This window comes from Sporothrix schenckii (genome assembly GCF_000961545.1).
Source record: "Sporothrix schenckii 1099-18 chromosome Unknown Cont47, whole genome shotgun sequence".
Classification (NCBI taxonomy): domain Eukaryota; kingdom Fungi; phylum Ascomycota; class Sordariomycetes; order Ophiostomatales; family Ophiostomataceae; genus Sporothrix; species Sporothrix schenckii.
Genome location: NW_015971148.1, coordinates 2,641,343 through 2,666,952, shown reverse-complemented (window position 1 = coordinate 2,666,952; position 25,610 = coordinate 2,641,343). Strand labels below are relative to the sequence as shown.

The 25,610-nt window shown below is 51.7% G+C and overlaps 8 protein-coding genes across 8 annotated transcripts; 4 read left to right on the top strand and 4 right to left on the bottom strand.

Moving 5' to 3' along the window:
• Positions 1 to 61: 61 nt before the first annotated feature.
• On the bottom strand, positions 62 to 2,425 carry SPSK_03096 (high affinity methionine permease; the record flags this gene model as incomplete). The annotated part of the gene is made up of 1 exon (XM_016729937.1): positions 62 to 2,425. The coding sequence occupies one exon, from the start codon at positions 2,423 to 2,425 to the stop codon at positions 62 to 64; it is 2,364 nt and encodes a 787-aa protein (XP_016585411.1).
• Positions 2,426 to 3,211: 786 nt separating this feature from the next.
• Positions 3,212 to 3,718, bottom strand: SPSK_03677 (uncharacterized protein; the record flags this gene model as incomplete). Its single annotated transcript, XM_016730512.1, has 2 exons — positions 3,212 to 3,499; positions 3,578 to 3,718. The coding sequence occupies 2 exons, from the start codon at positions 3,716 to 3,718 to the stop codon at positions 3,212 to 3,214; spliced, it is 429 nt and encodes a 142-aa protein (XP_016585410.1).
• Positions 3,719 to 7,377: 3,659 nt separating this feature from the next.
• On the bottom strand, positions 7,378 to 7,787 carry SPSK_03714 (uncharacterized protein; the record flags this gene model as incomplete). Its single annotated transcript, XM_016730548.1, has 2 exons — positions 7,378 to 7,476; positions 7,569 to 7,787. The coding sequence occupies 2 exons, from the start codon at positions 7,785 to 7,787 to the stop codon at positions 7,378 to 7,380; spliced, it is 318 nt and encodes a 105-aa protein (XP_016585409.1).
• A 134-nt stretch (positions 7,788 to 7,921) lies between these two features.
• Positions 7,922 to 8,185, top strand: SPSK_03792 (uncharacterized protein; the record flags this gene model as incomplete). Its single annotated transcript, XM_016730626.1, has 1 exon — positions 7,922 to 8,185. The coding sequence occupies one exon, from the start codon at positions 7,922 to 7,924 to the stop codon at positions 8,183 to 8,185; it is 264 nt and encodes an 87-aa protein (XP_016585408.1).
• A 6,891-nt stretch (positions 8,186 to 15,076) lies between these two features.
• On the top strand, positions 15,077 to 15,349 carry SPSK_03788 (uncharacterized protein; the record flags this gene model as incomplete). Its single annotated transcript, XM_016730622.1, has 1 exon — positions 15,077 to 15,349. The coding sequence occupies one exon, from the start codon at positions 15,077 to 15,079 to the stop codon at positions 15,347 to 15,349; it is 273 nt and encodes a 90-aa protein (XP_016585407.1).
• A 2,506-nt stretch (positions 15,350 to 17,855) lies between these two features.
• Positions 17,856 to 18,416, top strand: SPSK_03660 (uncharacterized protein; the record flags this gene model as incomplete). Its single annotated transcript, XM_016730495.1, has 1 exon — positions 17,856 to 18,416. One exon carries the CDS (start codon positions 17,856 to 17,858, stop codon positions 18,414 to 18,416), a length of 561 nt encoding a protein of 186 aa, XP_016585406.1.
• Positions 18,417 to 20,488: 2,072 nt separating this feature from the next.
• Positions 20,489 to 20,860, top strand: SPSK_03737 (uncharacterized protein; the record flags this gene model as incomplete). The annotated part of the gene is made up of 1 exon (XM_016730571.1): positions 20,489 to 20,860. One exon carries the CDS (start codon positions 20,489 to 20,491, stop codon positions 20,858 to 20,860), a length of 372 nt encoding a protein of 123 aa, XP_016585405.1.
• A 765-nt stretch (positions 20,861 to 21,625) lies between these two features.
• Positions 21,626 to 24,712, bottom strand: SPSK_03007 (phospholipase c; the record flags this gene model as incomplete). Its single annotated transcript, XM_016729852.1, has 4 exons — positions 21,626 to 21,830; positions 21,913 to 23,966; positions 24,050 to 24,628; positions 24,701 to 24,712. The coding sequence occupies 4 exons, from the start codon at positions 24,710 to 24,712 to the stop codon at positions 21,626 to 21,628; spliced, it is 2,850 nt and encodes a 949-aa protein (XP_016585404.1).
• Between the last annotated feature and the right edge of the window lie 898 nt (positions 24,713 to 25,610).

The window sequence follows — 25,610 nt, the reverse complement described above, 5'->3', positions numbered from 1 at the left end:
CGTGTTTCTCTTCTTGGTCCCTTGTCGTCCCATTAGTCCTACATATGCCACTTAGTGCAACTTAGTGCAGCGACGGACACCCACAAGGCGCCCTCCTTCGGATCGTGGTTGAGGTGTTGACTGGCTGTGATGAACCAGTGTCGTTGTCCTCGAGCAGAGGACCATGAACCGAACGGTCTCCGTCATCGTCACCGTCCTCTTCCGCCTTTGGGCTGCTGCTACTGCTGCTGCTGCCTTCACTGCTGCTATCCCGAACACCGACCTTGGACATGCCAAACTTCATGCGGTCCCAGCCAGGCGGTGAGTTCCTTGATGTTCTGCTGTCATGCCTTCTCCTTGTACCGACCGACGACGCTTCAGCAGAGATGCGGCCCAGCCCTCGGTACCGCCACCACAGCCAGAACAACGCACCACTGGCAATAACAGCAAGGGCCGTCATCGGATACGCATACGACGCAAAGCGTTCGCTCTCGCCGCGTCCACCGACGGGTGGGATCCACGGCAAGACGAGCAGCAAGCAATTGCTGGTGGCGAAGACGATAATGGCCAGGCGCGGCGCCGGCCACGGCGACACCCAGCGCTCTGATGGCGTGGTGTGCAGGTACAGCAACCCGGCCGCGATGGCCACGCTGATAACGGATACGGGGTAGCCGCCAATGTCGACCAAAAAGTTGTATATCTTGCCGGGCGGCGGTACGACGATGACCAGCACGGACACAAGCCAGTGCAGCAACAAGCCACGGGAGGGCGTTGGATTGGTGGTTGTCCCCATCGTCCCCATCGTCCCCATCGTCCCCATCGTCCCCATCGTCCCCATCGTCCCCATCGTCCCCGTTGTCCCCATCGTGTCCATCACCACCTTCTTGTCCTTCTTATCGCCCGACCGCCAAAACGAAGCAAACGGCAACAGGCCATCCTTGGCCAGCTCCTCGTTGACTCGGGCCTGCGCAAACGACGTCGCGGCAATGTTACCTGCGGCCGAAATGATGACAAAAATGGGCAGCACTCGTGCGCCAACGCCGTCGCCAAAGAGGTTGCGGAAAAAGACGCCGGCCACCACGACTCCGGCCGACCGGAAGGCGTCCTTGTCGACGACGAGAAAAAAGGCGACGTTGACGGCCAGATACGACAGCGACACAAGGACGAGAGCCAGCGGTGCAGCCACGCGCAGAGTGCGTACAGGGTCGCGGACGTCGGACAGCACCTGGTTGGCGGTGCTGTAGCCGCGGAAACAGTAGATGACTTTGAGGAGGGCAGTTGCATAGTCGTAGGGCTGCGACGACGAGCCAGCCCAAATGTCCTGGAAGTTACGACGGGCCGTGCTGATGCCGGCGTCAAGTTGGCGGCCCGTCACTATGCCTGTGGCGGCAGCGGTAGAATTCGTTGTCGTTGTTGTACGAGCCGGATCCGACCCCACACCCATTATCCCCCCTGCGACCCCCGATATGACAACGACCACGAGCATCAGCATCTTGACGGCGCCCAGGACGTTGATCAGCTTCAGACCCAGACGCGGCTGCCACGCGTGCACGGAGCACAGCACCGTCACCGACACGACGGCAATGGCGCGCACATTCCAGCGGTTCACGGGCACACCCAGGGCGTAGAGGGCGTACTCGCCGAGCACTATGGCGTTCGGCGTGGAGAAGCCGAGCAGCACGACATAGGCCATGAACATGCACGTGGCCAGCATGCGCGGCCGGCGGAAGATGCGCTCCAGGTACACGCGCTCGCCGCCGCTGCGGGGAAGGGCCGTGCCCAGGTCCAGATAGACGGCGAGGCCGCAAAACGAAATCAGGCTGCCGACAGCCCAGACGAGCAAGGCCATGCCGACCGAGCCCACGCCTTCGAAAATGGCCGACGGCACGGAATAGGCACCGACGCCAATGGTCTTGCCGACGATGATGCTGACGGCCGATACGACGCCCAGTTTTGTGTCGTCGTCATCGCGGGCGTGGGCGTGAGAGAAACGGTTGAAAGGCGCAACTCCGGGTGTGGGTGGTGATCTTGGTAGAAACCACGAGCGGTCATTCACAGTGTCGAGGTCATCGGCATCGTCGTCTTCATCGACAACAGTGTCCCGACTGCTCCCATCCCCTGGTAATGTGGGCCACGTCCGTCTTGACGGCGATGGTAGCGGTCCGAACTGCCGTAGCGGCGGTACTAGAAAGGCCGATGCGACTGTGTTGTTAGGCGATAAGGAAAGTGCATGCCGAGCGCTTCCTCGGTGCGGACGGGAGCCGGCTGCTCCCGCTCCGCCTGATACGCTAGTACCGGCGCTAGTGCCGATATCGTGTGTGGGCCGGACCGGTGAACGACAGCTTAGTTGGAAGCTGGCCTGCAGAGGCGAGGCAGCAGAAGATATGGCATCATTGATCAAGCCAAGGGACCGGGGCGATGACGTATTTAACTGAGATGGCGCCATTGTGTGTCAGTGTACTCCGTATCGGTATGTCAATATTGGGCCAGCGCCTCACACCTTGCCAAGACGGGCGACTGGGCAAGTTACTGAGTAGGCGGCTGTCCAAAGTGTGGCTCGCTTTGAATGAGCAAGTTTCTGATGCAGGAAGGGGTGGGAAGGATACTGGTAGGAGTGTGAGATTGATAGGGGAATTAACAGAAGGGGTTAAGTAGGAAGAAACTTGCTCACGAAATATCGCAAACGGGATAAGAACTGAGCAGAGGAGGGAGGATGGACCAGAAAACAGAAGAAGCCGAAGCGAAATGGGTGCAAAGACGACGTAGTGGTAGGGCTGCAAGGACAAGATTGGTCAGAGACGCCCTTGTCGCGCCATGACTCGCCAACGGGGAGGTGTCACAAGGAGGTTAGAGCAAAGAAACAGACTCGGAAAATATGAGAAACTGGGAGGAGATGGAGAAAAAAAAAGGAAGAGGGCGATACGTCAAGGATATTGGGACTGGGTTTGTTTAAAAGCAGCAGAAACACCCACGCAACGACCAAAGACGACAAACGGCGACGACCGACGATAACAAAAAAAAATGGACAAACGACACTACGCTTCGAGTACAGATGCTCTTCTGGGGGATAAATGTGAGTTACGATGGACGGACACTCACCACGCAAAGCGAAAGCCCGGCAATCAAGGGCACAAAGCAAGAAGAACAGGCACACAATAAGACGGGCGGAATGGACAGCGAGGAGCGAGTCCGGCTGTTGGAACCGAGAACTCCAAAAACAAATCAAATCAAATCAAATCACGTCCAGTCCAGCGGGAATGACGAAACGAAGAAGAAAAGAAGCCGACAAAGAATGGTAGCCAACCTCCAGCTTGTTGGGGGATCGACCATCTCCGTCTTTCTTTCTCCTTATCGTTTGGGCCGTTGGGTCGTTTCTGGATTTGGTTTGTTCAAATACAGCGTTGGCCTTGATTTCTGGTGTTTGTCCGTCATGAAGGATTTGTTCTTTCCTGTCGTCTCTCTCGTCTTTCTTCCCATTTGTCTTCTTCCCCAGATGCAGGCTCAGTCTTGGCGTGATCGACTGTCGGAACCATACAAATGAAACGGAATAGACGAACAGAGAGTTTACCGACTTTGCCCACTTAGTAGTGCGACTTACACGCACGGATTGTCGTCGGGGATGTGTCGTCTTGGCACAGAAAGTGTCGCGGAGAGCACAAGTTTGCCAATCTGAAACATGGCGCGCAGCAGGTGTCAGGCACCGCCAATTATCCGTGCAGGGTGCGACAGGAGTGGGCATTGGGGGATTTTGGGGCTTTAAAAAAGAGAGAAAAAAAAGAAGAAAAAATAAAAAACGAAAAACAATGGAAAGAGCAAAAAGCTGCCTTTCGTCATCATTGGATATTAGTGATCCATGCTTCAGTCTACAAAGTGCTGCAGGTGATATGGAGCGACGACAACCAACGAAATCGTCAAGACTTGGACGAAATCAGAGTTCACAATTGATTCGCAATGGGAACATTGCGTACTATCACACCAAATCGTTTCCCTATTCCTAATGCACTCTTACGTTTATGACTTCGTATGCTCAACAAGGATCTCAACATTGAAATCTCCCTGGTAATTAAGTCCCACCGCAAGATCTTCGCCAAGAAAGCGCAGACCCCAGCATGAAGTGGATATGTGGATGCCAAGATAGATGATGGACTGGCGGTTCATCCTGTCCTGGATGCAAAACCCAAGATTTCGGACGGGATGAGCATCTCTGAGAAAGTCCTACACAACTGTTTAGCTCGCATTGCAATTTCGCTCTTATTCTCAGCACTCAACCCACTCATGGTTTATTTACTTATTCTCATATTGCACCTCACCGATCGTCTTACGTGAGATTAGTAATCACATTCAGTTCTTGGAGCAATGAGTAAAAAGGAGTCAAAGTTATGAACGAACAACAACTACAGCACTACAGTCAAGACGTGAAAGTATGGGAATTAATGAATGAGATAAAAAGGAAATAGACATAAAAAGGAAATTATTCGAAAATAAAGTGAGTAACCGAGATCCGATATGTCTCTTCCAGCCGATGCCAGTCTCATGATCATTTTATATGCAAAACTGTCCACCACGCCACATTGTAGCTCACACATCACTGCCCATGCATTTCTGTCTCTCACGAGACAGACGTCAACACAGACGCCATTCCTGGTACGTCCCACAGCAGGGCAACCTAGCCAAGAAAACCACGTGTATGTCAGGTGTGAAGCAGTAGTGCGACCAGAAAACAAAGACCGTACTACATACACGGTTGAAGGAAAAAATGAATGACAGCTGTCAACAAGTGTCTTATTTCTTGGCTTGCATTGCAGATGGAAAAGAGAGCATGTGTACAAGTTAAACTCTAGCACGATCACATAAAACTATCAAAACGCCCGTGTCAAGCTCTGCACGAAGCCTGGAAACGGTGATACAAGTCAATCTATTTTGAGTGTGTGTGTGATATGAGTATGTAGAAGGAGAACGCGACAGAATGTCCCACAGGTGAAGCACTTTGCCTGAGAACGCAATCGTGCCCAATTTTTTTCCAAGAAACAATAGGCGTAAATTCTCCGAGGTCAACAAGAGCACGAGTCAAAAAAGAAAGACTGTTTTCATTTTGTCGTGCGAGGAGAGTCTAGTGAACGAAGACGTGTATAGAAGATGTTCACGGGTGACATATCCACAAAGATTTCATTATCAAATCAAATCGACTACGATAAATGAAATTGGAATAACTATAATAAAATACATCTGAAATAAAAGGGGAAGGAACTGGCCCGAACAAGATGGCGAGACGAATGAAAAGGCTACGTGCATGTGCAGACCGCCACTCTGATTCTGATTCTAATTCTGGTTGTGATTCTAATTTTGATTCTGATTCATATTCTTCACATACTCAAAGCTGGAGCCTCATCAAACGAGAATGGGCCGGTGCGTAAAGCCATCCGGCCGCCATCGGAGCGGGTAGGGAATGTCCAGAGATAAAAGAAATAAAATAAAGAGAAAAAGTATAAAAAGCAAAGCAAAATAATAGGGAACACAACTCTAAATGATGAATGGCCATCGTAGAACAGCCCGACGGGTAGACGTAAACAAAGGCGGTCTCTTGGCAGGCTGCATTCTGCAAGAGTCAGAGGTGGGCCAATAAGAGACACTGTGCAAACAATGCTCTTGTTCCCAGCATCGTCTCCACCCCTGTCTTCCCATGTCAGATACAGCAGACTCCTGCAACTCGCAGCAGAGCGTCCTGCAGAATCGGCTGTGCGTGCATCGGGTGGAAGGTGGCCCGATGTTCTCACCACGGCGGGTGATACAACTGCAACACCAGACAGCCTGTCAGATAAACAAATGCAGCAGTTGGGTCGAAGCAAGGCGACAGACCGTCCACAGGTGGGAAATGTAAATTCTGAAAAACCGGAAGACCGAGCAGGTGCGGTCCTTTCACTTTCATTCGCGCCGGGTCCCTAATTGTCGCACATCCGGTGCCGTCGGTCGACCTATGCTTGAGTTGGAGTAACAGCGGAACACGTAACACGTCTTGTTGGTTTTATTTCTATTTTTTTTTTGTATCTGGTTGAGTCATCGTTCTCCAACAGACACGGGCCAACATAGAAGGACAGAAACAAAGATACACAAAATCACTGTTCGGGAACCGTTCGTGCTCAGAGCTTGCCACACATAGGTGGATAGGGTTTGTGTGCCATATGGCTGTGTACCGTCGTACGAACGAGTGGAGATGCGAGAGATGGAGACGGAAAGGGAGCAGAATCAAATGGGAGGAGAGAAATCGCTTAAGAAGAATATTAAAAGTACTTTCTGCTCCCTGCTCTCTGCCGTTTGTCTTTTTTGCCCGCAGGAACTGCTCAAACTACTGCCTTTTGGGAACACAAGGCCACAAGACGCAAAATAAGAGGATGGAGTAAAGCATGCTGTCACTCTCCAGCGTATATGTCATGTAACAATGCCACTGAGAGGAAAGACGAAATAAAAACAGAATAAAAAGTGAAAGTGATCCCAAACAGCAGGTGAAGCAGCAACGTACAAAAGAGATGCAGACAAAGACTCGACCAGGTGTTGCTGAAGGGAGAAGGGTAGTATCCCTTGGACTGGTGTAGTAATACGCCGTGTTCTTGTGTGTTTGTGGCGGTGTATCTCGTGTCGTTGTATGGCTCCATGTTTCGTGCGATAATATATTTTGTATATTGTGCATCGAATTGCCCCTCTTTGGGCCCAACAGCGGCCCAAGTAGTTTTTCATTTATATGTATATGATGGGCTGTCGCAGCAGGGTGGTGACGACAACAAGAGTAAAAGATTTGCGTGGGGTGAATGAAGAAATTGAGGAGGATAAACTGATGAGAAAAAGGAGTATATAAAATAAATAAATTCAAATGCAGTAAGCCATACAAAGCAATATCAAAATTAAGAATTATTCCCGCTTCCGAAGCGCCGTCCCTCCCTTTTGACGTGGCGTGTAACAATAGAAAACCAATTTGAGAGACAGAGACGCAAGACAATTAAAAAGAAAGAAACCAAAACAGTGTAACTCCCCAAGTGCTTAGGTGCTTCCTCTTTCTCCGTATTCACATACGTCCCAATGTCATTTTTGCCGCTGTGTGTCGGTTTATCGTCTTTTTTGTCACCCCAGGACCTTCCATCATCTCTGACAAGCAAGCAGACTAGAGAACAATAACAAAGAACAAACTAATCTGGCCCTCCCGTTCCAAAGACTTGCGTCTTGTCCAGTGCCATTGCACAACCAACACATCTCAAAGGGTATGAAGGCAATGAAACAAAGATGTTGAGGATGACAAACAGAAAATGAGGCGAGAGTGATACAGTAGAACAAGAAACATATAAAAAAAAAGCAGGGGCAAGCAAGGTATGGCAAGTGTACTAAGCAACTGCAGCGAGCATTGCGAACCTAACCACACGCCGTGCCACAGTAACCGCACGCCCGGCCGGGAATCACCCAGACCTCCTTACCATCCTTGGCGCACTTTGGGCAACGAACACCGGGCAGCTGCAATGTCAGACGAAGAAAACGAAAGCCATGAAATATAAGGAAATGAAAATTAACAGTAGACAAAACAAAAGAGAAGAAAGTGGACCTACCGGAACGCTGCGGATGCCTTCACTGCCGCCGGACGGGATAATGAACCGCGGGTGTGGCACGTTCGGCGAGGCGGGACTGCTTGGTAGGGGGAAGCCATCGTCTTGCATGGGCATGACGGCAAATGGGTCACATGCCATGAGCGAGGGCGAAGACGGAGAGGATGGCATGACGGTCTCGTCGTCTTGAATCGACAGCAAGAGATTGCGTGTGAAAGGCATTGTGAGGCTTGTATGTGTGTGTAGATCTGCCCACGGTGTTGCGAGTGGTCTTCTTGTCGATGTTGACGTTAGCGGAGGTAGCGGATGCGCGTTGCTTGACTGAGAGCAGGCCGTCGTAGAAGATGATAATGAATATGGCGAGAATGGCCGGCGTGTCTGTTGCTGTTGAAGTTCTATGCGGTGTTGTGGTTGTATGGGTTGTGTGGGTTGTGTGGGATGCTCCAGTTGTGCTGAAATGCCTTGGTGATGCTGTGAGAGACGACGAGATGTGTGATGATGATAGTGATGGTGACGAAAGTTGGGAGGAGGAAGAAGGGCGACTCCTTGTGTCTTTATACCCCAAGGCTGGAAGTCCATGGCCACACGAGAGAGATGGCGAAGTGCACAAGAAAGAATGAGAAGACGGATAAAAATAATGAAGTGAATACACAAGAGCGAACAGAGACACGGAAGAGCAGTTGTGCAGGTCGACGGAGCTTGCTTCCAGTGGTTTGCGAATCGGTTCGTTTCTGCCGTATTTTGATCGGTTCCTTTTTTTGGGGGGGGGGGAGAGGGGCGTGTGTTGCTCGTGGTAGGACGGCCGGTGGAAGGAAGGAAGTGAAGGGAAGGGAATGGCAAAGCCCAAGCAGAGCAGCAAAAAAAAATGATGAAGCAGGAACAGACGAGAAACGAAATATGAGGAACCGAGAGACGGAGCACAGTGCAGTCACTATGTGTGCGGTCAATTCAGTTCGACACGTTTTTCTCGTTTCTGTGGGTGAACGGCCCCGGCACGGAAAGAAGATGAACCAAACAAACCGATGGCACAAATCAAACGGATCCGAGGAAGGGGAAAAAATACAGTAAATCGATACGAAAGTATGACAGCGAACAAAGAAAACAACAAAAATGTGACAGAAATTCACGGGAACGAAGATAGAGTTGTCAAACAGTCAAACTGCCAAAACCATCGATACCGTTGAGGGCCAGATGGACGAAATATCAGGTTATCAAAGCGGAAAAGAAGAGGGCGCGGGCAGTCAGAATAAGACAACCGGAACCAGACAAAAACAGACAGGGCGCAGAGGCGAGGCGAGAGGCGGACGTGCCTGGCCGAGCGGAGACGCAGGTATCATAAGAGCACGAAAATAATAATAAAAAATGTTCACGGCCGTCACACGAGACCAAACGGAACAGGATGAAAAGGTGATGAGGAAGGGTAACGAAAGACGTGAGAGAAGTGGACTATGACAGAACGAAAGGGGGAAACAATATGAAAATGGTCAATACAAGAGCAAATGCGTACAAAGAGGCCAGAAGACAATAAAATGATATGAGGATGGGACAGGAATTGGTCGCCAAGAAATTTGCCGTTGGTGATATTCTGTAGGCAGAGGTGCGGACTTTGAACCGAGTCGATTGGGCCCAATCCAAACGAAAACAACAAAAAGTGGCGTCCGGAGGTGGAGGCGGCAATGGAAGGCCCGGAGTGTTTGTGATGTGTGGTTTGTGCGTTTGTCGCGTTCGTTTTGTTGTGTGTAGCGTTTGGTTTGTCAAGATCTGGATGTGAGTGTGTGTGTGTGGGCGTTTATTTGTATGGTGATACAAAGGCAACAGAAGATATAAAAAGAAAATCAAAACGGTGGGTGGGGTTTGAGAGCGGAGATGACGAGAGGAATGGACGAGAGCAAGGAATGGGGAAGGGAGAATAGAAATAGAAATAGAGAACGAAAAAAAGGGGGAGACGAAAAAGAATCAGAAAAAGAAAGGAAAGCCAGACTAGCATGGCTCAGAGAGACGAGGTTGAAAGACGATAAAGAAAGTGGGCATAGACGACGACAAAACGACGAGGCCAAACACTCCAGGTGCAGGTTCCACACCCTTTTCTTTTCTTTTTCTTTCTTGCTTTCGTTCGTTTGCTGTGGTATCTTGAACAGGGTTTGCTGTCGTTTTTGGTAGCCGGTTTCGTCTTATTTTCTTTTTCTTTTTCTGAGGAGACTCGGTACGTAGTGCAAGGGTCTTTCCTTATTCGTTCTCTTCTCCTTTCCTTTTTGAAGGAAAACATGAAAGGGCACGTTTGTGTCCTGTATTCTTGTTCAACACGTACAGTGGTGTTAGTGCAACAAACCTCTAACACCACTTCATTCCTGGCCAGCACTAAACTCCAAGAGGCGCTTTGAAGCTAAAGAAGGCGTCCAGTTCCGGACGCGCAAGTCAAACCCCAGGAGGAAAGCTGCCGTGGTGTCGGAGGCGATGAGGGTAAGTCACTTTACGTGGTGTGCTAACAGGGAACGTGGTAGCGGGAAAAGAAACGAAACAAAAAGGAAGAAAAAGAAATTAAAAAAAAAAGAAAGTGACGAAACATACCAATGCCACCTTATGTTTTTCTGTGCTTTTCGTTTCCTGCTTCTCTTAGAACGACACAGTGACTCTCTCCCCCTCTCGTAGTTATGTCCATTTCGAGCGCTGTTCTTTTCGTCTCTCGCCTCTCCCTCACTTCCTCATTTTCAGCCGTCGCGTCTAGTTGAACACCACCAACGACACTAGCAAGGGCAGTCATGAGAGCAAACATAATGGTCTATTGGCCGTAGCCGGCTGCAGCCACCACTCGCGCATGGACTGACGAGCCTGGTTCTTGTATTTCAATATCGCCAGAGCAAAACTTTACCCAACTGGGTGGTGCTAGAGTGCCGCAGAGTATTACCGTACTCGTTTGAACAGGGGTTCCCTGTAAGTCGACTGGTCCGTGTTGGTGGAAGAAGAAGAGTACTCCGCGACGTGCTCTTGTCGCCGCTTTCCCCTTCTTTTCTCTGGCTTCTAGGTAAGAAAGCACGAGAAACCAGATCTTCTACGCTTCGAAAAATCACCCCACAAAAAAAAAAATGCCTTGTATAACTTCTCTCTTGGAGGGCGGGAAAATACAATGTCAAGTGTGGGTAACCTCTGCGCTGGGACGTTGGGGTGTTGTAGCGGCGCGACACTACGTCGCTGACCATTTGTTTCGGCTGGGGGGAATTGGAATTGGATTTGCTGCTGGGAGTTTGGCCTAGATTCTCCTTGCGGGAGCTGTCTTAGCCGCACGCTATTTCAACTTCGGTATTGCCTCTTTCTCAGGTAGTTTCTCCTTCCCGTCTTATTTTGTGGCCAGCGTTTCGGTCGGGCCCTGTCTCTCCAGCACACAGGGCTCAAGAAGACAAAACGAGCGACGAGCATGGCAAGGATGAATAAAGCTCGGGTCTGAGGGGATAGTATCCGAGAGGCTAGAGTAAGATGTGAAGAGAGAATGGGGGCTAGTGGGGGGAAACTGCTTCCTGAGGGAACAGTAGTGGGCAATGCGGAATACCGTGACTGTACTTCGTAGGCGGAATCGGCCAAACAAACGCTTTGTGCGCCTCTCCTCCATGACGCAAGGAGACGAAGAGAGAGGGTCAACAGGGAGCGAAAGATCGACAGGCCCGCCGCACAAAATTAGTGGAAGGTGCAAGGTGGAGACGGTGATGCAAAACGTCAGCCCAGAGAAGAGAGGGGCAGCAATAAGAGGCCAAGGGCTAGTGACGGCGAGATAACCGGGAAAAGGAGGGAGAACGTATTTGCAAATTCGAGACTGTCACACTTGTCCATAGCTCAGTGTTGACTTGAGCGTTTGCCCATTGCGCCGGGGCCGCGGGATCGACGAGACCAGCCTGGCCACGGCGGGTCGATGCAATATGAATGGCGGAATCGTGACAAACAGGTGTGAATGCGAATGCTGCGCACTTAGTTCAACGAATATGTACTCAGCATGCTCCATGAAATGAGAACATCAAGTATCATGCCTTTGCTTTCTTTTCATTGGATTTTGAACCGGCTTCTAAGCGTAAGTCGTCCGAAACAGCCGTTGGCAGAAGGATTCCTTACCACGAAGACGACGGGGCGTTTGCAGAAAAGAAACGAGGTGACGAGTGACAAAACGACAGAACGTCGAAATAACAAAGGCGGTGATTAATCACAGGTGAAAATCAAACAGGCCAGGCCGGAAGGTGTCGACCCGCGCCAGGGACCACTGTTCCTGACGAACGGCGCGGAAAGGGATGACGATGGGCGGTTTCCTGCAGTTCTGCAGAAGCTGTTCTATACTCCTTCGTTTTCTTTCTTGTATTGCTTCTTTTTATTTCTTTTTCCGGTGCTCTTTGCCCTTCCGGGCATCAGTAGAGGCAAAACGGCGCGTTTGCGGAGGACTGTGAGTGGAGGTCCCGAAGAGACCGAGAGGAGATCGGCCCACCTGGTTTCGTTTTGTCTCGTTTTCTGGTTCGTGATGGGTCCTGTTCATTCAAAGAGCCATCAGCGAGATGTATCTTACTCGCGGAACATTGATTGCTGTTCGTTCTATTTTATACTGCGTCTCATGCCGCGTTTCTCCAGTTCTGAGACCACCGCTCCCTGCTTCCCATTGCTGGGATGATGTGCTGGGATAGAGGCTCCACACTATGCTTGCCAACAACCCGACCGGACGGTTGCTGGATCAGTTAGTTAGCGAAGGGGGGAGCGGTAAGGGAACTGCACAAAAATAGGAAATGGGTAGGGGCGGGATAACAAACCAAGAAAAGGCCCCTGATCGGTGACGTGACGCAGGATTTCTCAAAGCAAATTATTGTGAACGGTAATTGAAATTCCGGAATTGAGAGGCTTCGAGAGAAGATGTTCGCCGTCTTGCCGCTTTTCTGCGAATACTTAGACGGAGTAAATGGTTAGTTTTAATGAGGCGTGTGGAACAGAAAAGGAGTAAAACAGACTAAAACAAAAAGGGTTGCCTCGTGAGAGCTGACCACCTTTTTCTTTCCTTTTTCCATTCTCGTCAACTTCTTTCTTTTGTCTGTTCTCCTCCTTCAAGTCACCCTAACAAGCCTACCCCTTCACTCTGGGACTGCCGGGGTACCTTGACCCAGCATTATTGCGCTCGATGAGACTGCCGCTACTGGGAAGGATGAGGCAACAGAGCTACCTCACGTTGCAGAGACACCACTCCGACGACGTCCGACAAAACCAGAGTGGTGGTTTCGAGGCTGTTTCCACTTTCATCCGTTTGGACGAGTTCCGCGAGCCAGGCTCTGTTGTTGTGTGGCTCCGTTGTTTGCTCACCGTCGCCTGACGTTCTGTTTACAAACAAGTTGCTTGCAGTTCTGCCACTTGCTTGGTATTTTATCACTCTTGTTCAGGGACATCTTCCACTTTATTATCGTGCGTTTGCGAGCTGGTACTTGCTGCCGTTTGCTCTGCTTTGCCGTTGCGGCGTTTGTTGTTTGACGCAGTTGGCCGTCGGGAGGTCGTCTGCGGATCAATTGGCATTGCGTCGTTGGTTCTAGTGGCCTTCTTTCACTCTGAGAAGGAATGAGGACAAGCTCTGTTCTCTTGGACGATGGTTTGTAAGACAACCGGTGTGGTGTGATCCGTGGATATGGATGTCTGCACAGGGGTTGAATTAAAATAAAAAAAGAGCGACAGCAGAGGGACGAAAAAGGAAAGAAAAGTGTTTGACACAAGGTGGTCGGCGTTCTCCGTACGGGCGGTCCCAAGTGGACACCTGTGTTAGTGAATGTGGGATGAGCAAAAACATATTTCGTAACTTACACCCTTGTCGTGCCGTCTTTTGACTCTCCCCGGCCAGGCCACACGTGATGAATAGTGTATGCTTGCGGCCCGTTCTAGCACGGTTCCTTTCCCTGATGCACTTTTCTTTTCTTGTCGCGCCTGGAGCTTTGACCTTTGCAAAGATCCTCTTGGGTCGAATTCTAGTCTTTCATTGGTTTCACCGCACCCCCTGTTGTGACTAAGTTCCTGCAGATGTAGTCGTATTCGTGCATTCAAGACGACAGCTCATAACATCGGGCTATGGCGGGTAACAGAAAAGAAACACAGCGATGCCGCAAAATGAAACGAAGCGTTCCAATAAAAAGAGAGAAACGAAGAATGCGACCCTCCCTCAGCAGCCCCTGCCCCTCTCATATCCGTGTTTCTGCAATGACCTCGACGCGACAACGCTCACTTGTCTCCGGAGAGATAGCCACGAGGCGGAGGTGGAGGGGGGGAGGATCGAGGATCGGAGGATTGATGGCATTGAAAGAGCTCAAAAACAATAACAGAACAACAAACACAAACGACAAAAGTCATGTGCTCCGTGACTGTGAGACAACGCGAAACCCACGTTCGCATTTGGCAAGACCCGAGGCCGCTCCTTCCCTCCGTAGCATGACGACCTCCTTCCACCCCTATCACCTATTACATAGTGCGGATCCGGTCCTTCCTAACCTGTCCAACATCGTGCTTCCTTCTACACCTACACAGTAAATTAAGCTTTTTTATTTTCAGGCGTTTCTTCCCCTCACTTTTGCTCGCTCCCACCGGAGACGTCGACTCCGCTTGCATGCCCAGCCGCAAACACAGTGGACCGCCGTACTGCATCACCCGCGCTATTTTAGCACCGGCAGGCGGCCCTTTTCCCGGCAGCTGCATGCCGACCAGTCTGGTGCGGCGTCCGAGGCCTGCCTGGTCAATCAGATGACCCGACCATATTGCAGGCAGGGGTGTTGCGGTCGTTCTTGCCAGTCGCGAGCTAGTGTCCAACACAGGTCCTGAGGACCAAGTGCTGGGGAAGCTGGGAAGGTGCAATGGACGACCGTAAGTGGAAACAAAAACAGACAAGAAAAAGGAAAGAGCGGCTGGCACAGCAAGCGACAATGGCCTTGGCAGCATGTTCATTCACAATGCCGAGATCCCAAGCGAGGTGTGCCAACCGCTAAAGCTTCTTTTTTCCGTCCTCCATCGTACGGCGCCGTCGCATCCAGAACGCAAACTTCCACGCATGCAGCCAGTCCTGCTCCCCCTTGTCCCCACACCCATTGTGATAATGCGGCTTTCCTTAGCGAGACCGCGAGCTTTTGTCGGCCATATGCCTTTTTCACCCTCGCCTGTCATGCTGTTTTGCAAAAATGGCATGCCCCTTGTTCCCTGTCAGCTTTCAGCTGCCACGACCTACTGTGTATCTCTCATGCGATGACGCATGCTCCTCCCATGCTCCTCCCCATGCTCGCATTTGTTCAACGGCTGATGGTGCTGCTGGGGCTCGATGTGCTGCCCTTTGTTGTTATTTTTCAGCTTGCATAATGTCTCGGTCACCTGTTGCCGACACTCAGCTGAAAGGACATCGAGGGGGACAGGAGATGAATGGCTGACGGACACACCATGCACAATCTCCAGTATGCACCATATCGAGACATGCAATACGACCTTCCAGCTCGAATACGACCGCAGGAGCATTGCAGTACCACTGCGCCATGAACCAGGTTCACGGTGACCGCACGGCCGCTCGCGGGAGTCCCGACCCAGCGGCCTGTTGGCATCTCGCGCATTGGACGTCGACCACACCTACCCAACTTTTGTCAGGCGGCACTCGAATGATCTCTCCTGTGCCCATAGCTTCATTGGCTGCCCTCCGCCCCTCGTCTCGAGTCCCATTTGGCCCCCGACGGCCCCCTCGTGGCTTGCCACCTCCTCCCACTTCATTCGGTAAAGCCCCATTACGAACGGTTGTTTTGTGGCTCAAATAGGGGGTAGGATCCCGTTGCTCGTCCCGGAAGGCAACACACGGGCCAGGCCCAGGTGCCAGGTGTCAGGTGCCAGTGCTGCTGCCCAGGCTGCTGTGGATGCACAATGTACTCAGAGCCTCTCAGAAGAGCTGCATACCAAGGATCCGGGTGACTGCTTCAAATGGTCGCTCTCAATGCATAGTTTGCCCCAGTAAAATATCTTACCCCAAACTCCCTTTTTGAATGAAAGGTATCATCGGTGCAATTTTGTTTCCGTAGCGGAAATATGCAAGTGGTTCAGAAAGGAAAGGCTCGACACGGACAACTAGTCCGTGTTCATGGTCCCCGATTAACAGGTATTGTGAACTTTGTGAGCCTGGCCCCATACGGAAGTACTCCGTAATTGCAACCGCAAGGGTCCGTAACATTTGAATGCGTTTGAACAACTGGCGTGTAAGACCTGGAAAACGACAACAAACAGCAACAAACGAAAACGAAGACGACATCACAAAGGAAACCAGCGTGAAGATCACTTGACGTAAGGGTTTTGACAGTGTACGTGACCCTGTGGGCCATCCATTTCCGCCAGGCGCACAACTGTGTGGGTACTCTGCACATCGTCGCCGTGAACACAAATACTTTGCGCCCTGCGGCAGGAATAGTGATTGCAAATCGCAAAAGGCGCAAAAGCACGGCGCTTAAAATGGCACGAAGGAAGCGAGATAATGACAAATGTTGCCCCGGCGCCGAAAATATCGACGAAATCAACAGAAAGAACCTCGAGATTTCACCACACGAGAAACCCTTCGTTCTGCCGAGCATGTCTCACGATGCAATCCGACTACCACATTTGCCCTCGACACAACGGGGCACGGAGAAACGTAACGCTCCACTCGAACGGTTTCGAAGGCCAAGATAAAAAGAGAAAACGCGATGTCACCGAAACGAAACAAGGCACGAGTGGGACTAAATGGACGAAACACACAAAACAAAATATAATAAAACACAAAATGCTTTGTTCCCGCTCTTTTAGGTTGTGCTTGCATGATCTTGATCGCCCTGTGCGTCGTGTGCTTTCGTGCGCTCCGTGCACAGTTTCCCCCAACCGTGCCCTGGGTGCCGGGATTTTGTGTCGGGACTTGTGTAATAGGCAACTGTCATCCTATCGTCCTGTCAACCTGACTTTTTACGCAAACGATTTGCCTGCCTTTTCGGGCGTACGTTGAAATGGACAGACCGACAAGCAACGCATCAAATCATAGTCGGCAGATACAACACCGTACTCTCCTCCAAGTCAAATACTCGAGCACCATGGGATTGTTAGGGATAAGCCGCCGAGAAATCGACGAGCGGTGGCCGATTTTGCTCTGTGCTTTTAGGCTAGTGATGTGGTGATACTTGTGGTGATACTCGGTATGAGCTGCATTACTTGGCAGGATGTTCCAAGACACCCACCATACCAAAGTCAGAGGCTCGTAACCCACTCGCGCAGTTGGCCGTACTCCGTTGTGTTATTGCTGTTTTGATCATATCGTTCGTCTTATTTGGTGGGGCGATCCCGCATCGCCGACCTCTCCCCCGTACCATATTTGCTCGCTATTTTACACAACGGATCTAAGGAGGGTCCGAGGGGGGCTTTTCGATAAGACGGACCTGATGGGCCTCATGGAACGAACAGATAGGTCCCAATGCGCCTCCAGGTGTGACAGGGAGGTGATTGTGAAGACACAGCAGCAGAAGAGGCGGCGAATCTGACGATCTTGTGCAAATGCGGCAAGCAACGTAAGATAGAGGGGGCGTGTAGACTGGCACAATGCGTCCGTCGGAGGTATTGTATGGAAGAGGGAAAAAAGATGACAAAATCGCAACAAGTACGAAGTCCAGGAGGACACCACGCGCACTCCTGCCTCAGCCGCGCTTTCCTTTCCTCGCCGCGTTCTTTCCTTGGTTTTTGCGCACTTGCCTATTGTCAGTCCATCCCCCTCGCGCTTTCCGCCACGGGCCCGCTTGGGGACATCGCACAATTAGCGCCATTGCAAGGGTGGAAGGAGCCATCACAGGATGGGGTCGACTCCGTACGATGTTCCCAGTTCCTCCGTTTCTGCATTGGCGATCGCTGTTACTTTGCCCTTTGGTTTAACTCTTTCGTCTTTTCGTCGAGACAACAGCCCAGCGTCGCCCACTCTGTGACGGGAAACGACAAATACAAGCAGGCTAATAAGCTATCCAGCCTGAGCGGCAACAAACAGAGCCGGCCTTCGGGCTCCACCGGAACTTCGTGCCATTGGTGCTGTGGGCACTGCCCACCATCGTGAGGCCGCTACAGGCGAGACAAGACGAGACAAAACAAGCAAAACCCCGAGCCAAGGGCAGAGGGCGAGACAATACGAGACAAAGCTAACGGCGTCGGACGAACCCAAGGCGTTACCGACCTATCGAAGAAACGGAGCTGAGAGGCGGGGGATTCAGAAAGGTGGACGGCCCACCGAAAGCAAACCCAGCAAGAGGACTGCCCATCAAGCACAGGATGTATTTCAGCGTCGACTGGGACCATGCGGATTTGATGCACATTTTTGACCTAGGTCAGTTGGCGGAGTCGACCCAGAACCCCAAACGACCTTGGGATCTGCCTCTGCCATTGGTCCCGGAAAGAAATAAGAAGAGGACTAAGGCAGGGCTCAGACCCGCAGCGCAAATGCCCAAAGAAGCAAACGGGGTGTCCTTAGCAGCCCCAGTGATCGGCGACCCGCCGTGTGCCTGCCCGTATCCATATCCTGGGCGCTGGGTTTGGGACGGGATGATGTGCAACAAGCTGGTCCTGATCCTGGTCTTGGTCCAGGTCCTACGAAGTTGTTTCTGGTACGGTCTCCGAGGGTCTCCATTGTATTACGTCGTCGTCGTCTTACGCCGTTCTTGCGTCGACACCGCAGGACAGATGCAGCTTGCAAGACTCAAACAACCAGATGCGCCATCCATGCTCCGTCGCTGTTTGCTGTTCAACCCTCGACGGTCCAAATCTGCAAATGACACGAAAGGACGAGACGAAACAATGGGACCGAAAGGACGCCCATCGCTGCATTTAGCGTAAGTGCATTGTCCTCGGTTTTCATGTTCGCGCCACATTGTGATATATCACTTTTTGTCGCTTTTGGACCTTCAGGTTTTGTCGTCGACCGTAGCACCCGCCTTCAGCCCCCCCTCTTATGCCCCTTCTCACTTATCCCGTTTGCACGTCGTGCATCGTACGGGCTTCCCAAGGCCGCTACTTTTGTTCCATGCTATCCTTGTCTTGTCGATCGACTGGCCATTCACGATGCTCATGTCGTCTAGGCCGTGCAGGAAGCTGCAGCAGCGCCGTCCAGAAAAATGTCAAGGTTTTCGATGCGGCGCCCAATTAAGTCACTGATCAATAAGACAAGAAGACAACGAGGGGCAATGGATGCCACACAGACGACGTCCGAGGAAAAGGAAACAAGAAAGCAAAAGCCTACCGTACACCAAGAAAATTGACAGGACACGACCATACATGAGCAGAGCGACATCGAATCACTAGTCCAAACGACAGAAGTGCACAAACAGGGATCAAGGCACCGAAAGATGATCGAGGGTGCAGAGAGCCCCTCTCCTGACAGATGTCTTTTCGGATCTTTTATGTCATGGCTTCGTGCATTCATCGAGCAGAAGCGATATCAGCTGCGAATTATGCCATAGTCGCATTTTAGGGCACATGGACTCGCAGAGCAACATGAACCGACGACAAAGCCACAAATCTGACAGCATTGACCCTCGATTTTTCCTTGTGCTGTATCACGCCGTGAGATGATACGGATGCCTTGCTAACGATTAATGATGCTTGTCCTACCGTCCGCCTACAACAAGGGCAAGATCGGCGCTTTCCTTCTGCGACGCTCGGAGGCGCACCAGAACACAACCGCCTTGGTACATCTTGGACACATGTGGCCAATCAACCTGGCCTGCATGCATATATGCACGCCCTGGGATGCAATGTACGCTCATTCCAGACCAGTGGTGTTGGCAGAGTGCCATCCGAGACACCCTCCGTTGACTCCCATGTCTTTTCGCTTTTTCACACCTCGATTCCACCATTCCCCCTGTTCATGTCGGTAAGGCTAGCCGTGACACGAATCAATGCAGAATCGCCGAGATTGGATCAAGGTCCGCACATCATAGCGGCGAGGCCGGACCTTGGGGTAAGCAAGCAGGAAAGTGAGACCAAGACATATAGAACGGCGTTGGAATGTCAGCCTTGAGATGTCTCGCTGTGAAACGAAACAGAACAAAAAGAAAGACAAGAACGAAAAGAACGAAAAAGAAAGAAAAAGAGAAAAGAGAGTGAAATCACGGGCGCCGAAAGAACGGGAGAATTTTTTTTTAAAAAAAAAAGAGAACATCAGTGGGATTACGAGGACCGACGTCCCAAATGTTGGAGGACTAATGAATGGATGATGTGAAATTCAAGGAAGAGGAAAAGAATGACGATCGCCGGCAACGACCACCCAAAGTGGCATGCCGTGAGAGGCCCCAACCTCTTGGGAACAGAAGCCACACACATTTCGAATACCGGTGTGCGGAAAAGAAAACATAATACGACGTGTGAGGGGGATATGTGAAAGTACGGGTGTGGTAGCGCGCCCAAGGTGAGCAAATGAATATGTTGAGTATGTTGAACAAGCTGATAGACAAAGCATCTTTTGCTAGAACATTGAGCTACCTGATCCCAGGCATGTCTTGTATGCTCCTTTGTAATGCCTTTTCTTTTCCTATTCTCTCGCTTCCCGTGGATTTCATCTTCGGAATGTTCGCGGATGTCCTTTTTTGGCAAAGAGAAGCAGAAAGACAGAAAACGATCGTGGCCGTGAAACAAAAATGAAGTGGAGATAGAACCAGAACGAATGGGACCTGCGAGAACAAAAATGTTATTTCAGGCCCCCTCCCCCAGTCACTGCAGCCCGCCTTCACCTCCCTCTCGTCAGCGTCCTCACTGCAACCCTCCTGTTTCCACTGTCCCGCTTTGTTTTCCGAGGACGCAAGGAAAGGTGTCGAATGGCACCCTGTCAAGGAGTCATTTTCGGCTTTGTGCCCCAGTTTTTTGTTTCCAAGGCCACGGTATCTTTCCAACTAGATGGGAAAGGAGGCACGATGTACATGTACGCCGAAACAAAGGGGCTGCCAGCAAAAGAGGAGCCAGATGAAAGGAGGAAACAAAGGCTGCCTGATCGAGTACGACGCACGGCTTCGGCACTTCGAGTGCAGAACGAGGAGACGAAGACACTGCTACTGTTTACAGCGCAATGTAAGATACAACTATCAAGTACCGGTGGCTTGAAAGTAGAAAAATGGCACAGGCACAAGCACCAACACGGACATGCTTGTCTCGGAGGCGAAGCCACGGTGGTTCTCTACCACATGCAGAATACAGCCAATGAAACTATAGATAGCCTTGGAAAGGCTTTTTATCTTGAGGAGCCGCCGTATGCGGTCGTGATGAAGTTTCAAATCGAGCCTGTATGAGGCCTTTTTAGGTTAGTGCATGCAGGAGAGTGACAACTCTCGGTACAATGTCTGGAAAGCCTCGTCACACCAGCAGACATTGACTCCGGATATTCGGAGCAAAATGCAACACAATCGCGCAGTACAACCTTGACACATGTTTTGATGGGCATGTCAAGACGAGAAATGTGAGATACCCTGTCATACTCGTTAACGAGGAAGGAGGAGATATGATGGTGGCCATGGAGACCTATGGGTTACTGGTCGGATGAACGGCTATGTGTGTGTGCAGCCTGCGCCGGATGTTGCACTGCAATAAATAGCACTCGAGGTAAGTGGCGTCAAGATGCAACATGGATGAGCGGCATGGATAATAAAAGCTGCAGACAAGAGGCCGTTCTCAAGAACCTCGGCTGCGCTTCGTTTGTAGTGGTGTTGTTGGTCTGATTGTACTGCACAGTAGGTAGCCTGTGGAACTGCTTCTTTGACATCTTCCACGGTGCTTCGTATGTGTCCGCTCTCTCGAAGAGACGAAAAAAATAAACAAAACAATAGCTTATATTGTACGGTGGTATCAAAAGTTCGGTTCTGTCCTTATAAAACGACACCCTTAACAAAGTAAACAAAACACTGCGTGGCAGTCGAGAATATCTGAAAACGCCCAGTATGTCTTTTTGTCCAAAAAGAGATGTCCAAGAAGGTACCCAGAAAAGAACAGCAAACTAAACAAAAGAAAAGGCAGTCGTCGCAGCTGTGTGTAAATCAAGCCAGCAGGGAAATAAGCCGCTATCGCACGAGCTTCTCAATCCGCACCAGCAGCTTACCCTCTGTCGGGTGGCCGCGGGCATCCATCAGGCTGACGAAGCGGTAGCCCGTCCGGAGCCGGTCAAGACGGATACAGGTCCATCCGGCCAGTGTGTCGTTTCGTCCGAGAGCGGCTAGCTTGGCACGTTCCTGTGTGTTTTTCGAACCCTCGTCCTCGACACAGAACCTAGAACGCAGTTGTTAGCAGATGTTGACTCACCTCACAAGAACTGGTTACACATGAGAGGTTGTGGGGGCGCGATACGTACGATACAAAGCTCAGCGACTCGACGATGCCTGTAATATTTCGGAAGCGCAGCGTCTCGCCCTGCACGCCCCAATCTGGGTGGTCGGTCTCACCGGGCGACGTCTTCTGCTTGAGAACAGCCTCAGGGAGTTGCACCTGTGAGGCGGCCAGCTTGAGTGCCGCGGCCGCGGCCGGCGACCCTGTTGCTGTTGTCGCCGCCTGGGACGCGCTCACAGCCGTGGCGACGGATGAGGCGCGTCTTGTGATGGGCTTCGGCGGTGTTGACGAGTGCGACAGTGGGTGCGACGTAGCCGCCCCAACCGTCTCTGGACAGCGCTCCTCGTGGTGCTCCACATTCAGCTCACACTTGACTACTGGCTGGAAGTGTGCATGCCCACGTCCCGTGACCACACCGGCTGTGGACGATGTTTTGTTGGCCACGCCGCCAAGCTTTTTTTTCTGCTTCCTTTGGAATGCTGGCGGCAACGGCAGATGCTGACCGGCGTAGATGGTGATGTAAAGGTCAATGGTCTGGACTGGCTCGGCCGTGCCAACAGGGCAGATCTTGGATCTCAAGCCGATATTGGGGTTCGGACTTGATATTGGTGTTTTTGTCGTCCGTGGGGTCATATTGATAGGCGTTGCGATGGCACTGTCACCAGCGACACTGCTAGCAGCAGTGCCCGTAGCTGTGGGCGCGCCGCGGTAACCGGGCGGCTTCAGGACCCAGCCGTTGGATCCTTCGAACATGCCGTGATTCAGCATCATCGCCTTGTCCAATGTTTGCCAGTTGAGAGCCACCATTTGCACGCCACGACGCCAGCAGCAAGCCGGATCAGGATTGGAGCTTGTGACGTGCTTCGTCGCGTTCGGATAGGCCCGCATCATGTACTTCTTGTTGTGCAAGAATAGTTCTTCGTGGTTCTTGAGGTGCAGTGCTTGGATGGTCGTTTCGCTGAGGCTGAAGATGTGCGACGGCAGCTTTGCATCCCGATTGGAGAAGGAGTGGTAGTGGCGGCTTTCTGTATAAACAGCGAGGTTGCCCAGTTCCTCAGTGATGCGAGAGTTTTTGGTGGCGGCCACGTTAACATTTGTCGATGACAAGTCGTCCTCGGAACCTGATGTGCCACCGCTGTTATCCATTGTAGACATGACCGTCAGTGATGCGCCGAGGCCGAGCCCTTGCAAGCTGGCTGTGTTGTTTGTTCCAGCCGATGTCCATTGTGGTGTGTAAGGTTTCTTCACCTTGACGAGGATCTTATTCTGAAGCTCACCCAGTGTGGGGAGCCGCAGGCGCGGATCAGTCCCTTCCAGGGCCTGGTCTAGAAGGAACTCGCCCCATTCCTCTTTCATGATTTTAACCATTTTTCTCTGCTGCACGGCGTTTGTGTGTACCTCGAGGCTCACGATGACGGGCAGCGTGTTGGTTCGAAAGGCGGTGTGGCGAACAGCCCTGCACACGTCACGGAAAGGAACGTGCGTCCCCAGCGTCCAGTCGCTGTAGAGGATGTTGTGCGCGTGCATGACAACAGGCTCGTCGTCACCGGTCGCTTCAATGCTGTCTGGCACCTCTGCCGGTATGGCAATCTCGGTGTCGGGTGCTGTAACCGAAATCGTGGCAATGGTGGGCTCAGACGGATCCTGTGACGTCTGTGGTGTTTCTGAACCGTCTCCAGCCGACGAGGCATCATGCGTCTCGTTACCCTCATCGTCCCCGTCAATAGCCTCCTCCGGGACAAGCGTGCTGTCACGTTCCTTGAGCTTGGCCAGCGCATCCCGTTCTAGGGCGTTGGAGCATGGTGGTCCACCGTCACTGTCGGCATTTTCGATATGGGTGGGCGCAGTGATGCTCTGCTGGCTGAAACTCGACGCACGGCTTCGCGAGATTTTCGTCGCGAGCAAATTTGAGATGGCCTCGAAGCTTTCGTGTATAGACGTGGCCACAGAGCTCGATGAAAGATGACGGCGGTGACTTGACGGCTTGTTGGCGGTCTTACGGCCGGTGGTCTGTCGGCTGGCTTTTGTCGGCGGGTTCCAGACGTCAATCTCAATACAACGGCAGTTGTTTTCAAGGACCTATAAACGCCGTTAGCAATGGGTTCGTACTATTGTACAGCTGTGGAGTGTGTAAAAAGCAAAAAAGAAGTTCTCTTGGTAACCTTTTGATACTCGCCGACAGACGCCTCAGACGAAAGCTGGTTGCCGACCAGATACGTGTTGTGGCTGCTGCTGATAAAGTAGTGCGAGATGGGAAACGATAGATCTAACACCTCGGCCACTTGCGGTGGCCGCGCAGCGGCCCAGCCATACTGGTAGCACCAGACCTCGAGGAACTCTTCAAACTTGTACCGTTCTTTCTCTAGAGGCACAGCCAGCGTTTCACCCTGTGTATCCTCAAAGAAGCGAGCCAGCTGCCGTCGCGAGAGCGACGGGGAAGACACCAAGACGGCTGGAAGGGCTTTGTAAAACGTCGGCGAGCGACCGCAAAGCTCGCGGAAGATGTGTTCGAGACGCGCGAGGGTCGTATCGCCGAGAGAAATAACCGGGCTGTTTGGATAGGCCTCCGTTGCGTCGGCGAGGTCTTTGGTCGTCACGACCAGCCGCCGTTTATGGTGGCCATTGTGGGTGGGCGATATGAGGGTGGTTGTGTCGACGAGCAGGCGCAGGACGTTTCGGCCGCCTGGCCGGTTGTCAGGTACGGGTGGTTTGGCAGACGAGCGACGGCTGTGCTGCCGAATCTGACAAGAGAAAAACACGTTAGTGTACAAAGAATGCAGGAGACGTTTTTTGTTTGGGGGCTAGTCACGAACAGAGAAGCACATCGCAGCCGAGTATGAGCCCGAGCCCCTAGGGCCGGCGCGGACGCGGGAGCGCTGTCAATTCCGAGCCGGGCCGCTGTGCCCAAGCAAAAGAAAACAAAGCAAGGTTGAACGACCGTTGATCGGTGTGAGTTTCACAGCCGCGACGCCTTATGTTGGGTTTTGTTGCGTTTTGCCGGGTCTCTGGATCGGGGGCGTGCTTGGTAATCCGTGCAGCAAATCGCAGGCAATTCGGCGAGGAGAAAGTCGTGACGGCCGTCGAGAGTTAGTACGTGTTGTCGTTTGCGTATAGATAGACAAGGAGGGCGTTTGTCGAGTGCAAACGATGCAGACAAGATGTTGTGGACAGATGGAAAGGCAGGGGAAGAAAAACGTCGCGAGATGAAGAAGAGGAAGGATAGTAGGCCAAAGAAAATGTGGAGTAGGAGCGATGGAACTCGAAGACGATTTCTCGAAGGAGGGAAAGCTAAATGGAAGGAAGGAACGAATCAGAGTAGCCGGTCGCGCTTTCTACCTTTCTGCATGTCTTTGACTTCTATTTCATCCCTCGTGCCTTCCGTTATTTTTGCTTCATCAACAAGAGTTCGTTAGGGCTGGATCTGGTCTTGCATCGTCTTCCTCACAGCCTCGACGCCTCGCATGCATGGACCGAAACAATGGACCCAATAGAATGAGTGCAGCCCTACGCTCGGTCGCGTAGGGCAAATAGGGGAGCGCGCTGCTAGTGGTTACAGCTAATTGCCTGGCGGAGCACAACCACAACGTGGGCTTCGTAAAGTTGGAAAGAGCCACCGAACAGCAACGTAGTTCTGGAGACGCCCTAGAAAGCACCTAATTGACAATGACCTGGGAGGGAAAGTGCGAACGAGTAGCACGGCTGCGCGTGTTTGGTGAGGAACAA